We start from the raw sequence: 20,350 nt of genomic DNA, 5'->3' as shown, positions 1-20,350 counted from the left end.
TCTCGCATACTGCAGAACACATAACATAGGTGCTCAATCTATGCTTGTTTCTCTCTCCCTCATCCTAATTTCCCAAGCATATAGCATTCACATTCCTAAGTGTCATATATTTTTCGTAATAATGCTCATTACAAGTGTAGGAGAGGCATTGGGGCATATTGAGGAAAGAAAGAACAAGGGCTTGCATTAAAATCCCAGCTTCACTGTCCCCTAACAGAATGACTGTGGTCAAGCTTCTGATGAACATCTCTGGTTTCCTTGCTGGCAAAATGGATGTGATTGCAGCTTACATGATTGTCATGTGTATTTGCTCTCTGTAGCCTAGTAGGCACTCATTCCTTGTTTCTCGAGTCTGCTTTCATGTATACAGTGCTTTTGTGCATTTAGTAAGGTCCATAATTTCTGTTGTTCTCAGAATCTGGGCAAAAAAAAAAGCAGAAGGGAAGAAGAATGTGTTGTGTATGTGTGTGTTTATGTTAGTTATCAGTTGTTGCATAAAAATTACTTCAAACTGGCCGGGCATGGTGGCTCATGCTTGTAATCCCAGGACTTTGGGAGGCCGAGGCGGGTGGATCACGAGGTCAGGACTTCGAGACCAGCCTGGCCAATATGGTGAAACCCCATCTCTCCTAAAAATACAGAAATTAGCTGGGCATGGTGGTGGGCGCCTGTAGTCCCAGCTGCTCGGGAGGCTGAGGCAGAAGAATCAGTTGAACCCAGGAAGTGGAGGTTGCAGTGAGCCAAGATGGTGCCACTGCACTCCAGCCTGGGCAACAGAGCAAGACTCCATCTCAAAAAAAAAAAAAAAATCACTCCAAACTGTAGTGGTTTGAAGCCACAAACATTACCTTAGAGTTTCTGTGGTTCAGGAATTTAGAGGGACCTCAGTTGGTTGGTTCTGGCTCAGTTTCTTTCATGAAATTGCAACCAGGATATCAGTAAGAGCTGCAGTTATCTGAAGGCTTGACTGGGCCTAGAATATACTTTCAAGGTGGTTCACTCATGTGACTGTTGGCAGGAGACTTCAGTTCTTTGCCTCATGAATGAGTGTCTCCTTAGACTGCTTGAGTATTCCCATAGCATGGGAGTTGGCTTCCCCGAGAATGAGTGATCCAACAGAGACAGACCACGACAGAAGCCACAGTGTCTTTTATGATGTAGTCTCTGAAGTTGCAAAGCGTCATTCCATTTTGATTCTGTTATTTATTTATTTTTTAGAAACAGGGTCTTGCTATGTTGCCAGGGTTAGTCTCGATCTCCTGAACTCAAGCAATCCTCCCGCCTCAGCCTCCCAAAGTGCGGGGATTACAGGCATTAGCCACCATATCTGGTTTGTTCTTAGACAAGATTCACAAAAACCAGCCCATGTCCAAGGGGAGATTAGACTTTTAGATTTCACCTCTTAAAGATAGAAGTATCAGGGAATTTGTGGACATATTTTAAAACCATCACAGTGTTCAGCAGAAGAGGCACTCTTTTGATGAGAGTCAAAGGAAATGAGGAAGCTGAAAATGGGCAACCTAAAAAGAATTAGCTGACAGCTGGAAAACTTACAGTGTACAACTATACATCAGTAATTTTTTTTATTGGCAACTAATTGTTTTTCAATTTTATTTATCACATATTATTGGAGCATAGCTAGCGATATATGATGATTTTGAGAAAAGGATATTGAGGCTGAAATCCTTCCTGATGATGAGATCTATTGAGTTTGGCAGTAGTCCTGTAGGGGGAGTAGTTGGGGCCATTGGATGCAGTCATTTAAAAACTGAGCCAGAGAGAAGTTCGTATTGGAAAAAAAAAATGAAGTAAATGACAGAATCATTATTCTGCAAGCTTGGATTCCCTGAGACTCTAATTCTAAATTAATTTAGAGATTTTAAAATGCCAATTTTCTATATAACTAAGTGCTTCAACAGATTTTTGTCTCCATTGAATCCATCAAACTTGAGAGTTGTTTTGGCCATTGCAAAAATGTTCATATCTTTGACTTCCTTGGTGCTTCTTAAAATATAATGCATTCAAGTTATAATTTTATTTTTGTTTGCTCTGGATTTTTATTGCTTGTGTGAAAGAATTGGGATCCCTTAGAGGCACATCAAGATATCTCCTTCTGGCCTGGCAGCTCCAGTGACTCAGAATGTGTGTTCAGAGCCCAGGAGGATTTGGTTTTCTTCTCTGCCTTGTCTTTTGACTCTTTTTTTTTTCTTTTAAGCAGAATTTAAATTTCCTGACGTGTAATAAGTCATTTCCTTCACTATGTCTGCCTCGGTGTGGGAAGAAAATTCCCAAGCCCTCTTTATGAAGGTGGTAGAAGCCTGAGGCATTCAGCTCCTTTAAAGTTTTGTGACTTCCGGCTATTAGCTGTTTGAGTAAAAGTCATCTCTCTGCCCTTCCCATTGTCTGCCCTTCCTGTTGCCTCCCCTTCCCATTGTACGTCTTCCCGTGGATTCTCAGCCTCAGTTCATACTAGGCCTCTTCATTTCCAACCCCTGTATTCCATTCCCATGACATTCCCCTCTTACCACATTCTCTCTTCCAGTCCTAAAAAGAGAATCACCAGGTGGGACATTTGTTATAGATAGAAAAGGAGGATAAGAATATAGACTATTTTCTTTGGCCTGACTGAGGCCAAAGGAAGGTGGGAAATGTGGAGAAATGTCCATAGAAGTGTCTACAAACAGTCAAGAGACAATGGAGGGTTGAAACATTTGGTTGTGCCTAGGTCAGTGAAAATCACGGAGGGAAGGAGTATTTTAGTTGAGTCAAAAGGGTGGAATGTGAGGAAGAAGAGGAAAAGGTTTTTAGGGAAAGGAAACTGCATGAGTGAGGTGTCTGAGTGGGGACCTGTGGACAGCGTGGCTTGGCTCAGGCCCTGGCTTTACATGGAGATGTGGTGGGAGGCAAGGCTAGGTTGGACCTAGGTAGGAAAGGGTCTTACTTTCCTTTAAGGGAGTTTGATTTTGTCGGAAATATTTGTCATAACAATGATATAGGATCCTAATTTTCAAAGTGTGTGGTAGAGATAATTTGGGACCCTTGAGAGGAATGGCCCCCTGTTTAGCTTATGAGTAAGCCATCAAATGTGTTCCTTGGTAAACAAATAGCTCAGTAGATATCTGTCATTTAGTCAAACTTGCTTCTCCACATACAGATAGGTGTTATTTATAGAAATGGTCAAATGCCTCCATTTACTTGCTCTTTGAAAAACAACAAATGTGGGGATAAATAAAACCTAACTGTGTTCCAAAATTAAGGGACAGAAAATTTGAGTCATGTGAAGCATATGTAACCCACTGTGGTTATAAAGAGCCTATGCAAATTAGGCAGATTGCATGCGTAGTAGAGATGGAAGACAGGCAAGTGTGTTGATTGCTCGGCTCCTTATTCTGTTTACAGAGAGCAGTGAAGTCAGTCTTCTTGTCAGTTGCACATCTGCACATCCGGGTCCTCCAGCCACATGGCCATGGGGTGGAATTTAAAGCTGTGCTGCTGCGAAGACTGGCATAGAATCTTTGAGGGAGGTAGCTATTTTTCATTTCTGAAAAAATGTATCTTTTAAATGGCTTTCCCCCTTGGGAGACAGACTCTTAGAGTAACATCTTGAACTGTGATGGCTTTCACTCTCTCCAGTTCCCAAAAACCCAGGGCAAACTCATTGAACCCTCACCAAGTATGGCTCCCATGATTGTCAGGATTCTAGATTGTGGCTGTGGATTACATTCTCAATTCAGAATTAGGAGATTGGGTACATTGAGCTCTCGCTCCCCCTTTCTTTTTTATTCCTTTTTATGAACGGATTCAAGACCTTTCTTCTTGGAGGATGTGTTTCTTCAACTCTCAGTCACAGCATTTCAAATACTACTATCCCTTCTGGATGGGGCAATGCCGGTAGGTTCTCTTAATCTTCAGAATTAGGAGCAGAGAAGGGATTTCCAGATGTGTTCTAGATGAGGGATTTCCAAATGTGTTCTAGACAGGTGAGTTTTAAAAGTCATTTTGAAAGAGACACCTGGAACAGCCTGGAACAGAGACACCTGGAAAGAGACACCTGGAACAGCCTGGAACAGAGACACCTGGAAAGAGACACCTGGAACAGCTGGTATGGTTCTGGAGCCAATGATTGGGAAAAGAAAATACAGTTGGTAATAAAAGTGGAGAACGAGCAGAACAAATCCATGGCTTTTTGACATGTTCATGGTCTGTCCTTTTTTGTAAAATATTTTTCTTTAACATTATAGATCCTGAAGGAGTTCAACTGTCCAGGCATACTTCTTCAGTTTAGGGATGTGGAACACCCAGAAAAGTTCAGGACAGGCTCCAGACTGCAGTCCAGGGCAGAGGCGTCAGCACTTGCTGTCGGCATTCCAGTAACCAGAGGCAGCTACAGGGCACACACCTCAGTTCTAGTGGACCCAGAACCACACCAGGCTGTCCCACGGTGTCTCTTTCAAAAATTAAATATCTTACACAGATTTTATCTATAAAGTTAGAAGTTTCCATCATATGTCAAGATGATTCTTGCATAATATGTTGTGAAATTTTAGTAGCAAATAATTTTCTGGTTTTCTTTTCAAAAATACTTGAGAAATTGCTATTTCCTGTTGCTTATTCAGTTATTCTCTTTAACATATTTAATTAAAAATGGTTTTACTTTTAAAAAATATTATTGGCCATTTTTTGGGTAAATTTTTAGGGGAAAAATGTCTTTTGTAAAGATGGCAAGGTTTCCAACCCATAATGACTTACACTTTTTCTTGATCTGAGACTTAGATTTCTGTCACTAGTGTAGCAATTGTTTCTCTCTCTGCCTCTTTCTTTAGCTACTCCTGCCTCAGTAACTCAAGAGATGGAGCTGAAAGGTTACTCTGGATTCTTACCTGTGGAACTGCCCACATCAGTACTAGTGATCTCATCTGAGTTTCCTTCTTGGAGGGTTTTCCAGGACTGGGGCTGCCTGGTGAAGTAATAGATTTGATATTACTTTTTATTTACATAGCACCTTTCTTGAGGAACACAGAGCAGTCTATGGGCATTATTTTAATAGTCCAGGAGGAGTTAAGCAAGCCTGGAGAGCTGAACAATAAAGTCCTGTTATTCTAAGCATTATTTAATATTTTTATGATTTGTCCTTCAAAGAATTGTCGGCCTTCGGGTAAGTGATGGACTGCAAGTGGGAGAATGAGCTGTTAGCTCAGTCTGTCTCACACCCTAAAGAGTGTACACGTGACTTGTGTGTTGAATAAGCCTGTAGGTCTCTTTAAATTGAGTGGTGGCTTTAAACCACAGAGAGGTTGCTTCTTCCCAGAGGATATTGCCTGTGCTGGTTGGTCCCCATTGTTTAAGTCGGATGCATGCTAATGTGCCATCGCCTCATTCTGGACGAATGCTGAGGAGACTGTATTTGTTGATGACATCTGATGTGAGTCTTGAACTTGTTATATTTATTTCTTTGGCTGTCTTTGCTTTTGGTCACATCCTAGTCTAATGACCGAACAAGGCAACTGTGCCCTTTTCTAGACTGATGTCTGTTTGTCAAGCACAATTTTCACATTTTTATATTTTTCTCTATTGTTAACAACCCCGAAGCAGAAATGAAAGCTTTTTATCACGGGAGGAGGGGTATCGGCTTCACTTCCATCCCATTCACCATTCACTCTGAATATCTGTGGTTTGTTTTAAACCGAGTGCCAGTGCCTCTTCTTGGAGGTATAAATTTGCACAGGGTCTGGCAGACGCTGCAGACAGGATGTTGACTCTTGAGTGTCTTGACTGACTAGGAGGCCCAATGGAGGTGCTGCATGGCTCCAGGCAATCTGTGCCTCTAGCCAAGGCCTCTAAAACCGAAAGTTTTAAAGTGCTTGCTTAAGATTTTGGGGGCTGATTCACCTAAAGGGATCTAAAAATTGAATTTTTTTTCCCTCCAAATGACCAAGCACAGAAGCTGTGCCAGTGGTTTTCCTGTTAACTCCTGATTCGCCTAACTTTTGCTTCTCAGACTTATAACTCCTAATCACCTGGTAGGTGCCACTCGGGATGGTCTTCTGCCTCTGGTTAGTCCTGAGCTTGTTTTCTCACTGGTGCAGCAGGACCTTAGACCAAAATGACCTCCAGCATCCTGTGAGTCTTGGATCTCTGTGGGATCCAACAGTCACCCTTGCCCCATGCTTTGGGTTACTTTGTCTATTCTACAATTATTAATTACCTACTCTCTGCAAGGCATCAGGAGTCCTTGAGTATTACCTTATTCAAGGCACGCAAAGAAGATACCTCTGATAGACCAAATGGCTTTTGCGGGAGAGCCTGTGTCCACTGTTAGTGAATTCCTACTAAATTCTTGAAAGGTGAGTGGTGTTGCCTTCAGCATGTCACATATGAGGAATTTGAAGCTCAGAGCATGGATCTCTGTTTGGTGAACTTTAAAACTTAAGCTTTTTGCGCTATACCCTAAATATGTGGGAATGATTTTCAAGGAGTAGAGATGGGAGAACATATTTTCTAATCCATCCAGCATTTATGGAGATCCTGTTAGAGCTCTGGATAATAATCTAGTGTCAAAAGCAGTAGTGCATTTTCACTACCAATTTTGAGAAGATTGGCATGAAAATCTAAAGCTAATCATAATGAAGAAGTAAATGCTTCATGGAGATGGGAGGACCCGCTTAGAATACAAGTGTCTGTTTTAGAATTAGATTACTTTATAGCAGAATGCTTGTAAAACACAAGCATTTTTATTTTTATATGAAATAAAATATAGCTTCTGCTTCCAAGAAGATGTGAACATTGTAAAAATCAGAATTAAGTCATATGAAACTGTCTCTGCCTTTTGAAAATCCAGATGATTCCAAGCCAAAAAAATTTTTTTTTTGGCAAAGAAATCTAAGAAGTTTTTAATAACAATAGGCCCGGAGAATCTCCAGTGCTTATAAAGTGACTACTGTAGCTGGGAGGTGAAATGGGAATAATGATTAAGTGCTTGCTTTCTTTGGATGTCTCAGTTTGCCTAAGTGAGCATAATTTAGGTGACTGTGTGAGCATCTGTGTGGCAGCTGCTGGTGCTACAAGTTAATGCCAGAGAAGACAAAATAGTTGGCACACAGATTCTAATTTCATGATTGTACCAGGAGCCAGAAAAAATAGGAGTTTATATTTTTTTGAAGTGGGAAAATGTTGTCTCTTTTTTTCTGGGGTTTCACACACTTGAACACAAAAAGTATCCTCAAGACATTTGTAAGCATTGTCTGACAACTTGGATTATAAGCTGATTTGTTTGTGCTACTGTAAAAAAAACAAATCAAACTAGGTGAATTTTATCTGCTGGTGAAATCAGGATTCCACTGTTTTTTTTTTTAATTTCTAAGGTAGACTCCCAGATAACTTTAAAATGTCCTGTAAGCATTTAAAGGAGGGGTTGCTGAAGTGTTTAAGTAAAGTTTGATTGGAACAGAGCCATGCCCACTCATTTACATATTGTTTTTAACAGTCTGCTTTCCAGCTAAGCAGGTCCACAGGGTTGAATAGGACTAGAGTCGTTTTCGCCTGCAATCCTAATACAGTTACAATTTGGCCCTTTGTAGAAAAAGTTTGCTAGCCCTCTATTTAAAGTATTGACTGATAGTAGCATCCTATTGGATGTCATTTTGCAAGGTGCCAGAAGGCCTGCTTGGCCACTAGGACATCTGCCATCTCAGACAACATGTCTTGATCCTCCAGGGTTAGAACCACCGATGAAGGCGAAACTGTCTTGGAAACCCATTTGAAAAGAATGGAGGGCTTTCTCCTCCAGAGGAGTCATTTTTCTTCTTCTAAGTGAGATGGCCAACCCAGCTGATGGGTTCAAGTCTTTCTAATTTTAGCTTTCTTTGATTAAGTGGCATTTATCTCAAAGATAACTTATTTGAAGGGCTGTCATGTGGAAGAGGCATTAGATTGTGAGGCCATGGGGAACCAAATTAGGATTAATGTGTGCGAGTTACTGTGAGGCCAGATTTCAGCTCAATAAAAAATAGTACTTGCTGGGAACTGCCATAACTATCATGTGCTTTTGTGGGTAATGAGCTGCCCGTCACTAGAGATTTTCAAGTAAAGGTTACACGACCACTTGATACGTGGAATGCAAACAGTGGATGAGAGATGGTTGTGTTAGAAAACCTCTGGGGCCCCATTCCAACCCTGAAATTGGAATGGCTTCTTTGGTTAAAGTTCTTTGTTTCCAAGCTCAGCTTATGACCACAATTTTAATCCGTTGGGGGTCTTATAGAGGCATCTTGGGATGATTTTCTGAAAATATAATATTAGCCAAACCAAAGCAATATAAAGAGAGACAAGCTTTTCTGGTGGGCAAAGATGGTATAAAAAAGGCTGGTCCAGAGCCTCTCTCCCCTTTGGCCACTCCACTCATGGAGTGGCGTCAGAAGGGCACTGCTTCTTGACGGCCTTAAAGCCTCACAGATGACTGGCTCTCTTCAGCTACTGCTACCATCTTTGCTTTCTGCCTAGTCTCCTGGAAAGAGGAAGGACCTGGCTGGGGGCCTATCGCAGATGTAGCAATCAAAACAGTGTGTGTCTTGGAATTTGCCAGAGACTTCAGGTTGGGATCCGGCAGTGAAGGGCAGGTCTGGGTGAGGCAGAACTGCACAGAGACAGTGCAGTTCTGCCATCATAGCACAAAAGCAGCCATAGACAGTACAGAAATGAATGAGGGTGGCTGTGTTCCAGTAAAACTTTATTTACAAAAGCAGGCAGCGAGCTGGATTGGGTCCCTAAACTGTAGCTTGCTGACCTCTGATAGAGACGTTGAAAGTTAGTGTGTAGAAAATACCAGTTTCAATTCTCTCAAGTTTTGGGAAAAAGTGAAATGGCATGTCCAGAGTCACACCGTGTTTGAGCTGGGATTGTAAACCAGGATATACTTTTAGCCTAGGGCTTATTTTGTGATACCACATAGCCTCGGCTGTGTGGTCAGGTGATAGCATTTGGTTTTTAAGAGAAGGCCACACGAATGAAAGAAAGCTCCATCCCCAGTGGCTGTTCCAGGTGGTCTATGAATAAAGACAGTGAGAGCCCAAGGATGTTATTTTTAGGAAGGCAACCCTTTATCCCTGTGACCTGGCTTACCCCTTTAAAGATGGGCCCTGTTCACAGGAAAACAAAATATATGTTGCCTAAATTCTTATGGAGAAATAGTGCCCTGGAGTTGTGAAAAAGAAATGGGCTCCCGCAGCTGCGTCACAGCATTTGATCACTTCAGCCGAGAGTGCCAGGAGATTTGAGACAGATGTTTTCAGACATGCCGCATGCCTAAAACATTTCCAGGGGTCGGGCTGCAAATAGTGACTTAATAAGTGGAGAAACAGGGAAAGTATGCAAGTTGAGGACACAAGAGTTTATTCACCGCTAGGTGCACGGCCAACCCCTTTGCATTACATCTGCCTGTCAGGGTTGGCTCTTTAATCTGTCGTGCCCTTGGTATTGCTCTTTGTCTGCCCGTGAATAAAGTGCAGCATTGTGGTTAGTAATCCCACTCCAGTGACTCGACTTCAAATGTGGTTTTGGAGTGCATCCCAGAGTTCTGTTTGCTAAGCTTCCTACTCCTGTTTCAGAGACACCACTGAATACAGAGCAGCGAGCACTGAAGGCTTCCCTCTTTCCTTAAACCTGTCGGGTTGTGGGCTCTCTCTTTTCCCCTCTTGCTCCTTTCTTTTCTTTTTTTCTGTTTTTTTAAACCTTCCGAGGCAAGTTCATGGATACTAAGCTGATGTGTTTGTTGTTCTTTTTCTCCCTGCCTCCGCTCCTAGTGAGTAACCACACTGGCCGCATCAAGGTGGTCTTTACTCCGAGCATCTGTAAAGTGACCTGCACCAAGGGCAGCTGTCAGAACAGCTGTGAGAAGGGGAACACCACCACTCTCATTAGTGAGAATGGTCATGCTGCCGACACCCTGACGGCCACGAACTTCCGAGTGGGTGAGTTCCTCCACGGTCCCTAACTGTCCTTACTGAGTCGAGTTTTATGAGATTGTAGCATTTAGACACCCCCTCCATTCACACTGCTCCCTGCTTCAATGGGTGTCTGTCTATGAGTACGAATATGTTTCTTTCATGGGATCTTTTAAATTACTTTTGGAATAATTTTTAACCTGATTTTTGGTTTCTTAGGGGAATGGCAACTAGAATATTTTCCCTTATTGCTTAGCATTTACATAGCCATGTGAAATGGGAATATATACAGTAGAAGAGAAGAGAGTAGGTTTTAGATTTAGATCCTAAGGCATGACTTGTGCTGATAAGCTTCAAATTTTATCAGCCCAGTGATAAGTGGAATTTGTCTTAGATTTGACTCGTAATAAATTTTGGAAGGTGGTGATGAAATTTGAAGTTTTTACTTCAAAAATAGCCAAGCTCTAAAACAAAACTCCGAGAATTGTCAAAAACCTATACTTGGTTGTAGAAAAGGATACAGAATTGCATCTTTTGCCATGTTTCTGCTCCGTCTCACAAGACTGAATATAAATTGATATATAACGTGGATTTGGGGAAGACAGACTGGTAGATTACTCTCAGTACTCCTTTAAGTTAATTTAAATATGAACTAGTACTTGCTGTCTGCAAGAAAGCCTTGTTGGTTCGTTTTGAATTTTTGTTTTTTACTTTTTTGCAAATGGAGAAAGGATTGCGGTCCACGGAATGCTGTCATGTTGCCATGTTGTCATGCAATACGGTATTTTTGTCGCAGAAAAATGTCTTTTATTATTTTTTGACCAATTATGGTTTGCCATGTGTACTCAAATAATCGCAGACACCCACGTTACTTTCTGAGTTACTCACAAGAATAACCCAAATGTCAGACAGATAATAACACTGGCTAGATCTGGTCTTTTTATGGAATATTGCTGTTTAGTCTTGGAAATGTGTGTCTGGGGGGGTGGTAGGAGAAGGGGTGTCTATGTCAAACTGATTTACATCAAGACAAAATAAAGGGACAGCTTGAAGTTCTTATTAGCTCTTTGATTATTCTGCTGTTTTATTGTGACTCCCAGTCCTTAGGAGGTCAAAGCATATTTTTGATCGTCTGTGCTTGGAAAAAATATGTGCCCATAGATACGATTTAAAAGGGCATTGTGAGTTTCCTGGCTATGATAGGGGTACTCTGGGCATAGTTTTTAAAAGAATTTAGCTGTTAGGTGCCAAATGGCACATTATGCTTTGCAGGGCAGGGAGCCAAGTCTAATGGGAAGTGAACTGATGATCAGGAAACTGGATTCTGGTCCCGGTCCTGCCACTAACTAGCTAATCCGTAGGGCATGCCAGTTAATATTTCTGGGCCTCAGTTTTTCTCATTCATAAAATAAATGGGATTGTATTTAATGACCTCTAAAATTTAGTCCATCTCTAAGATCGTATGACTTTTTATCAGCAATAAGTAACACTATTTTCTGGCTTTTAAAAATTTTTCTTTGGAGAGCTGCAGACGAGGAGGGGAAAAGAAAAGGCAATTCCAGTAGACTATCATGAGTCTGATGGCTTTTCCCCACTTTATCTTTCTTGGTTGCCTTCCTTACTCACTGCTCCTTTCCCTCCTTGTGTTTATTGTAAATCTTTACAGTAGCAATGACAAAATAATCAAATGGGTGGTAATTTTTTGGCTTCCAGTGTATTCATTTTGAAACTAAATATTTTGAAGGCTTTGAGAAACAGAGGAAGTCTACTTGTTGAAACACATCACACACTTTCCTTTCTGGCACTGAACCAGATGTTTAGGAACAGAATATACGTAGCCTATTCAAAATGCAAAATAAAGCAAAATTATTTACAAAAGCATTTCAAAAGCAGAACTCCACTCTCCATGTAGGATTGGCAGAGCAGTTTAATTTTTTAAAAAGTAGAGGATGGGGTGAGAAGGACCCATAGTAATAAACAGTTTCACATTGGAAATTGTGGGAAACATTTCATTTATACTCTGAGCTATTTCCCTCTCCTGTTTATGTTTTATTTCAAATATTGGATAGTTTGAGGGACAATTTTTATGATATTTCTTTCTTTAAGAATGGTAATTTTGTGGAACTTACAGACTGTGATCCTTTGAAAATACAGAAAAATTAAAAAATGTTTATGCATATATCTTTTTGGGACTTTACTGGTTTAGTATAATTTTATTATTTGCAAAAAGTGGTTTTCTGATTTTTTTCTTCTGTCTTTGTACTTGTTTATAGAATACTAAATCTTTTGACGAAAAAGACGTTATTTGGGAAATAGTTTAAAGTTTGGGGAAAATTCAAAATTTACTGTCACTTGTCAGCTACTCCCTTTGATCTCTAATATTTGTCGGTACTTAAAGGTGAGGGCTGGCAAACTCTTTTTGTAAAGGGCCAGATAGTATAAAATATGTTTTAGACTTTGTGGGCCATACAGTTTCTGTTACAGCTACTCAACTCTGCCACCGTAGTGTGAAAGCAGCCAGAGACAATATGAACAAGAATAGGTGTGGCCGTGTTACAAAAACATTTGTTGGGCTGAATTTGGCTTGAGTGCCATACTCTAAGGAATGAACATAATCCAGGGAAAATTATATGGACTTCATAATTAGTTTTGATAATCAGAATAACAGAAATAATTTCCAACATTTGCATGGTGATTTACAGTTTTTTGTTTGTTTGTTTGTTTGTTTGTTTTTGAGGATGTGGAACAGACATGATCATCACCATTTTTTCAATACAGAAACTTAGGTTCAGAGTGTTAATTAAGTGAGCTCGCTTTAGTTTCTTGGCAAGTCAATTAGCTTACGCCTAGAACCTAGATATCCTTATGCCATCTGTTTTCTTACCTACCTGGAGTCTGACCATGATGTATAGGAGGGACAAGGTGAAGGACCTCATGGAGTTGTGTCTTATGCGAGGGCTGGCTGGGATAACAGAGAGAGAGAGAGAGAAAGCAACTGAGAGTCCAGCATACCGGGGCTGAATCCTGGGGTAACATTGGCTCTATGTGCTCTTTGGGCCCAGCTCACCTCCTCCATACAGTGCAGGTCCTAATAGATATGTAGAGGTTGTTCTTTTACAGGCTTGTGGGATAATTCCTTCATGCCGCTTCTATGTTGGTCTTCTGGTCTTTGATGAGGATGAGTCTGGGCTTTCCAGGTGTGAAAGGCAGCAGATATTTTCGCATGACTATTGATCATGCAGTCTCTGTTCTTGAATATTCAGTGGGAGAAATAATAAGTATAACTTCCGCTTAATGCGACTCTAAAAGTGAGGCCCAAATGAATATGGTATCCAAAGGAAGCACTCTGAGATTCTAGAAAAGCCCATTTTTATGGATAGTGATTTTGGTATGGTTTAACAGAATAGTTACTTTAAATGGTATTTCCTATGAAGCAGGTTTCTAATGATAATTACTTTTCTTTTTTTTTTTTTTTTTTGAGCTCTGCCTTGCTGTTTGCCCCACCCCTGCCTTTTTAAAAAATGGAAACATATCCCTCGTTGGGTGGGCCAGCAGGTTCACCACTGTTGTTTTAAAGGATTCTTAACATTTTATAGGGCTAAAATACAGATGACCTTCTGGGATTTTTAAATTGTTTATAAAGCCTTAAGTTCCTCTGACAAGAAGAACATATAAATTCATGTCACAACTAGAATATTTCAAACGCAGTAATAGTGTCACTTGGTATAACTTATTTGTGGAGACATTGAAAAGCAGTCATGATAGTCAAAATAACACATTTGGTTTATGTGATTCTAAAGACTCATGTTCTATTAGCACCAATTGAATAATCATAAAAAACGTTTGACCATTTAAAAAGTATGTTCTCATACGTTATTTCATTTGATGCCTACTGCCTCTTAGGCACATGGTAGTATCCATAGTTTGCAAATATGAGCACTGTTGCTTTACTGGCTTGATTAAAGGTTATTTCAGCCAGGTTTTCTTATCCTAGAGTCACAATACCTCTGGCTCTCCCATGTTGCCTCCTATGACCATATATTAAGTGACTATGTATAAAACATGGTAGTAGATTTTCTAAGATAAGCAAATCATAAAGCTGCCTTCTAAGAGCTTATACTTTGAGGAGGAGATGAAGGATATATGTAAATAACCCTAAATTAAGGTAGAGAGCTGCTAGCAGGCACCCAGAGAAGGGAAATATCACTTCTAGCTGAGGGAGGATGCTTAGAGAGAAAAGAGATGGCATGCAGCTTTTATGTTTAGTTCACCTTGCTGTCCCTGTCTAGGAAGCGTGTTGTCTCATGTTGAGGGGCTGAGTAGATAAAGGTAGATGGCCTGATTGTGGACTGAAGGGAGACGTGGAACTTGAAATATTGGTGAGTTCCAAAATAAAGATGCATGGAGGAGTAGAGGGAAGAGAGAAGCAAAGTTGACATGGGAAAGAAGAATTTATCCCCCTAGAAATGGGCATGGAGATGAGAAGGCAGAGGTGGTTTCTGGGAATTGGGAATAGCTTCACTTAAATGTGGGACACATGAAAAGTAATAATGGTAAATGACAAGTTGGGAAGGCAGATTGGTGCAAGGCTGTGGAACACCTTGAATTTCAAGCTTAGGCATTTGGATTTTACTCTTGGAGAATTTACTAAAGTTCTGTGAAAGAAGTTGATACTTGTCATTTTGAAGAAGAGAGAAGTGCTTTCAGTTTTTTAGCTGGGAAACTCATGTTTTAAGAGGCTAAATAAGTTTCTGAATGAATGACAACCTCTGGCGTCCTGTAGCTGTTCTGGGGCTTGTCTGATGCTCTGCACTGAAAATCTCCCCGGAGATTTCACAAAACCAGCCTGATACTGTGGTGCTGGGATGAGGAACAGAAGCAGTTCGTGCTGCTAAGCTGACTGTGTAGGTTCTCCTCACAAGGAGGGAAGAAAATTTTCTCTCGTTGAGGCATTAAATAAACTGACATAACTGCTTAAGAGGGGCAAGCATATAGTTTTTTCTGGAAACTTAGTTCAGTCACTGAGTTTCTCATCCTTTACCATTCATCATTGTTTGGACTCCTTAATGTTTGTCTCACACAGAAACCAATGAAAATGCCATCGTGTCACCCTTTCACTGGAGAATGTATTTTCCCCTTAATAAATTGTGCAGGTATATCTCAGGTTTTAAAAGATGTTTCAATACAATACTAAAAGAAAGTGGTTGCTTTTCCTTCAGGCAATTTAGAATGCCTGAGAACTTATCAAAGAAACCACTTCCACATACATTTAGCTGTATCAAAGAATTTTATTTTCTAATACTGAGTAAATGTCATAATGTAGAGCATTTTCCTTTTATTTTATTAATTAATTAATTTGTGTTTTTTTTTTTTTTGAGATAGAGTTTTGCTCTTGTTGCCCAGGCCGGAGTGCAGTGCCACCATCTCGGCTCACTGCAACCTCCACCCTCCGGGTTTAAGTGATTCTCCTGCCTCAGCCTCTTGAATAGCTGGGATTACAGGCACCTGCCACCGTGCCCGGCTAATTTTTTGTATTTTTAGTAGAGACGGGGTTTCACTATGTTGGCCAGGCTGGTCTTGAACTCCTGACCCCAAGTGATCCACCCACCTCATGCTCCCAAAGGGATTACAGGCGCGAGCCACCACACCTGGTCTTTTCCTTTTTATTTTATTTAAGCTGTAGACCACCTTTAAAAGGCGAGTATTAGGAACAGTTATTCACTTAACATGCATTTATTAAGCACATACTATGTGCCAGGTATGGGTTCAGGCGATAGCAGCGCACTAAATAAAAGTCCTTGCCCTCCTCTAGCATTACAAAAACATAGTGTGGCTACAGCGTGGATGAACCTCAAAGATGTTATGCTAAGTCAAATAAACCAGTCACAAAAAAACAAATACAGTACGAGTCCATTTATATGAGGTGCCTAGAGTAGTCAAGTTCAAAGAGAAAGTAGAATGGTGGTTGCCAGGGGTCATAGGGACGGAATGGGGAGTTGTTTAATGGGTATAGAGTTTCAGTTTTGCAAAATGAAAAAGTTCTGGAGATTTGATACAGAATAATGTGAATGTACTTAGCACTACTGAACCACAGCACTTAAGAATAGTGAAGATGGTACATATTACATGTATTTTACCACAATTATAAAAACACATTTTAAAAATATAGTATATGTGTACACTACTGTCAAATAGATACTACCAAAAATATACTGTAAGAAACATTATATATGAACTAATGTCAGGAAGTGATAGACACTCTGAGGGAAAACAAAGCTGAGAAGGGGGATGAAGAATGGGGAGTGTTGGTGGAAGGCGTGGTTGCTATTTTAGAGAGCTCAGGGAATGAAGGGCTCTCTGATGAGATGACATTGGAGCAGGGACCTGATGAAGTGGTGATGAGTGTTGTGCGGAAACATCGCTTACATTGTCATCAGACTCTGACTCTGCTTTTTATTTTGTCTAAACCGTGGAGCACCCTCTCCCCACAAAAGGCTGACATTTGGAGCATTCTTCCAGACTTTTCCTATCTCCCATCTTGAGTTTGGTTTCATCGACCTGCTTTGTATCAGGGAATCAAATTAATATCTACAGATAAAGAGCCTTATACACAGAGGAAAGAGGCAACCAAGTCTTGTTCTTTGGGTGAAAAAAAGGATACAGTCCTGGAATTCTTGCAGGAGTCTTGGTGATTTATAATAAAAAGTAAAGGTCTTAGATTTAAAAAAGGTTATCAAGAAAGTGGTGTCACCTTTCTTCAGCATTCTTTTTTTTTTTTTTTTTTTTTTTTTTTTTAGACGGAGTTTGACTCTGTCGCCCAGGCTGGAGTGCAGTGGCGCGATCTTGGCTCACTGCAAGCTCTGCCTCCCGGGTTCACGCCATTCTCCTGCCTCAGCCTCCCGAGTAGCTGGGACTGCAGGCTCCCGCCACCACACCCAGCTAATTTTTTTTTTGTATTTTTAGTAGAGACGGGGTTTCACCGTGTTAGCCAGGATGGTCTCGATCTCCTGACCTCATGATCCGCCCGCCTCGGCCTCCCAAAGTGCTGGGATTACAGGCGTGAGCCACGGTGCCGCACAGCCCTTTCTTCAGCATTCTTTTATGGAGGGCAGATCACATAAGTTTGGTGTGGAGCTTGCTTTTAATTAAGGGAAATAAAATTGGTTCTTGCTTGTAAGTGGAGGTGTGGAGGGTGTGTGGTGGTGGTGGGCAGAGGGCAGGAGGACCCTGGGTAGAGGAAGGGGTGTGTGGAAAGGTGATTCCATGGGTTGCTTGGAACAAGAGGGGCAATAGGTTGACCTTAAGAGCCAGAATCAGGAGAGAATAAGGTCCTATTTGGTTGAAGAGGAAGACGACTGAGTCAGAGAAGGGTGGTGGGGCGGGGGGCAGAGTGGTTGTATAAGAACATATATCTGTAGCCAGGACAGTTTTTTAAAAATTAAGCTTAACTAAAAGAGGGGTCCGTGGTTTGCCAGATCTGTGAGAAAGGCACGTGTGATAGATTGCTCCTTTTAAGCGATGCCTGGCCTGTATCGTGGGAGTGGATGGGGCTCCTTGAAAGGGTTGTGCTAGGCCAGCCTGGAATAAATAACCTTTCAAAATTCCTTGGAGTCTGTAACACAATGTCACAAAGTGTGTATTCTTTCCTAGGCTGTCGGCTTGAGCATATGGAGTGATCTTTGGAAAAAGTCTAAACTGCTTAGCATGGCATGCAGGGCCCTGCTGCCTGGCTCCACGGCATTCACTTTGGCCGTGCCCCTTCTTCCACCCCAATCCTCTACTTCTGCCAAACTGAGCCTCCAGGGATACCAAAGGTCCCCAAGTGCTCCGGGGTGTCTTGTGCTCCTGTGTCTCTGTGCACACTGCTCTCTCTGCCTGGAGGGTACATTTCCCTACCCAGTCTGCTTGGGCAATCACCCACTTCTTTTTCAAGACTCAGCCAAGTGACAATCATGCTACAGAGCCTCATTTCCCTTATTTGTTGACATGCCTGTTTCTTCCACTACACTCTAAACTGATTGGGAACAAAGACTTGTCAACTCCATCTTGGCATCTCCAGTGCCAGCACAGTGCCTCGCTTTGGAGATGCTGAATGCATTTTTGTTGACAATAAATTGTTTATGCGGCTGCCTGGGCTGTGAGGTGTACACAGAACTTAACTGATACAGCTTCATCGTTAGTTCTCAGGCAAGTAAAATCACAGAAGTAAAATAATTAACTGAGAAGACTATGTTAGAGTTTAGGAGCATAGGAAATAGGATATTTCACTGACCACAAGATGCATGAAAAAGGACACCCTGGTAGCAATTTGCATGGAGCTTTAAGTTTTTAACACTGACTTCATTGTACTTTCTACTCATGGGCAAAGTGCAGTTAGATTTCCATACCTTTAGTACAGCTGTTCCTGCTGCACAGAATTCCTGCTCCCCGCTCTTGCATCCATGTAAATACTGACAGTCTTTTATGGAAGAACCTTAAGTTCCATTTCAAACAGTTCTGCCTGTGCTGTTTTTTTTTCTTTCCTATTATACCTCTAGTCATTACTATGTCATTTGACACTTGGTTGTCTAGCTTCAGGTATATTGACTGGCTCCAGGACCCTGGGTTGGTAATCTCACCTCTCTCATTCTTGACTTCCCTGCATGTAAAACAAATCATATGATATCCTAACCTTCCTTGGAGAGCTATTCTGAGGCTCACAAGAAGGGGCAGACCGAAGGTGCATATGGACTCCTTGGATTGATTGGAAGACCTTTGTCTCTTTCTGAAGATGATAAGTCCTCTTCTTAATTCTCAAACTCCATCTCGTGTGCTGTGGGGTAGAGGCGTTGAGAGAGATTGTGCTTATGTCTCCTGGAGCTTGGTGCTCCCTGTGCGCCCCAGAGACAGTGGTTGCTTTATTTACTGATCCTAACAGCACAACAGCATCAAGAAGGATATAGAAGGACATTTCTTTACCCCTTCACTTTGGTGCTCTGGTAGGAGCGCACAGAAGGTTCTGTACTGGTTTACACTTAAGCTTGCTGTGGGTAGGTTAGACCTTGCACAAAAATAATATCAGACTTCAATGTCATATGGCCAAGACAACATTGTAGCACCATGTCCTCTCTGCCTTGGATCATGCTTCTTCTTGAGTTCACTTGCTTACACAGGAAGCTGCTGCATGTTGCCAAGCCTTCTGGCAAGGGTAAAAGCATTTAAACAGTGTAATACATTTTGGAACCAAAAGCTGTGGTCAGGAGGAAAAGTAATCATCTTGAATAGATGGGGGCATCTCCAGTGATGTATGATTATAACATTTGATCCTATTTTGTGCTGTTCACTTTGCTGTTGGTTGTGTAACTTACCTCTGGGCTCCTAGGTTAGAGTAAATTTAAGGAAGCTGGACTTAAAATAGATATTTGTAATCACATTTATGTGATGCAGTATATACCTGCAACATTTATTGGCATATGAGTTGATCTCAATTTTGCATCTGTAGTATAAAAGTCAAGTATTTGTACCAACTTTTAACTATCAAGAGGTATGTATATGTGTGTATGTAAATATATATTTCCAGGTGGAGAAAGAATAATGAATTTGTCTATTGTTGGAAAGCTTCCTGGAATTAACATCACAAATGATGTGAAAATGTTTTTGAGGTCAGCCACATAGTCATCTTCATGCTAAGCAGTCCAGGAAAATAAAATAACTACCAAATGGAGAAGGATAAAGTTAGTGAGCATTTTAAGATTCATTCTCCAAATTTATATCATAAAGAAAGAAAATAAGAAAAGTCAGATGCCCTTCCATTGCCAATTTAATGTAATGCTGTCATTGATATACTTATTAAAACTTGATTTTCTATTTAGTTGAAGGGTATGGACCTAAGGAATGGTTTACTGTTCAACCTTATTATCTTGAATTTAGACTCATGCAATACTTACTGAAAGACTGGCATGACTGAGTATTGGCTTTTCCTAAGATTTGGTTGGAGAGGAAAAAAAACTTTATGCAATACTGAGAGATTTCGTCACTCTGAGTCCAAACTTCATTCAGATGCCCATCAGCTTCAATAAGAATTGGTGTGGATTATGGGGACTTTATAAGTTTTCCTAGGGCAGAGATTCAGCCTAATTTTCATCAGATTCTCCCTAGAAGAGGTAAAAGGAAAACTGGTCATTAAAGTTTACTACAGTCAGGAAAGCAGACCACTGCCCTTCTCCTGGCAAGTTAGGAAGTATCCTAGAGCATTCTTAGCTAAAGTCTTATTTAGCAAGATTAGAATATGTCACTTTTTGCCACTGCATTGTCCTTTTCTGAAGAAAGGGTGATTTATGAGTCCTCTAGATCTTCTTGTATTAATAACATCTTGAGCCAGCTGTTTTATTGGGTGTACACAGAGGGTAATTAGAAACATCTGAGAATCCCAT

General features: G+C 40.9%; 1 protein-coding gene across 4 annotated transcripts in view; it reads left to right on the top strand.

Moving 5' to 3' along the window:
• The window catches only part of LTBP1 (latent transforming growth factor beta binding protein 1), a 440,637-nt gene that overhangs the window by 173,811 nt on the left and 246,476 nt on the right, over nucleotides 1-20,350 (top strand). For 3 of the 4 annotated variants that reach the window (XM_003262722.3, XM_003262721.3, XM_030799968.1), the window contains exon 1: nucleotides 9,602-9,965. In XM_003262722.3, the coding sequence (XP_003262770.2) occupies nucleotides 9,743-9,965 (223 nt within the window). In that variant the 5' untranslated portion in view covers nucleotides 9,602-9,742. Of the gene's footprint in view, nucleotides 1-9,601; nucleotides 9,966-20,350 lie in introns of those variants that run through there. The other variant, XM_030799969.1, reaches the window with a different exon arrangement.

This window comes from Nomascus leucogenys, chromosome 19, assembly GCF_006542625.1.
Source record: "Nomascus leucogenys isolate Asia chromosome 19, Asia_NLE_v1, whole genome shotgun sequence".
Lineage (NCBI taxonomy): Eukaryota > Metazoa > Chordata > Mammalia > Primates > Hylobatidae > Nomascus > Nomascus leucogenys.
The sequence above is the reverse complement of the archived record's forward strand: the minus strand, read 5'-3'. Positions and strand labels throughout refer to the sequence as shown.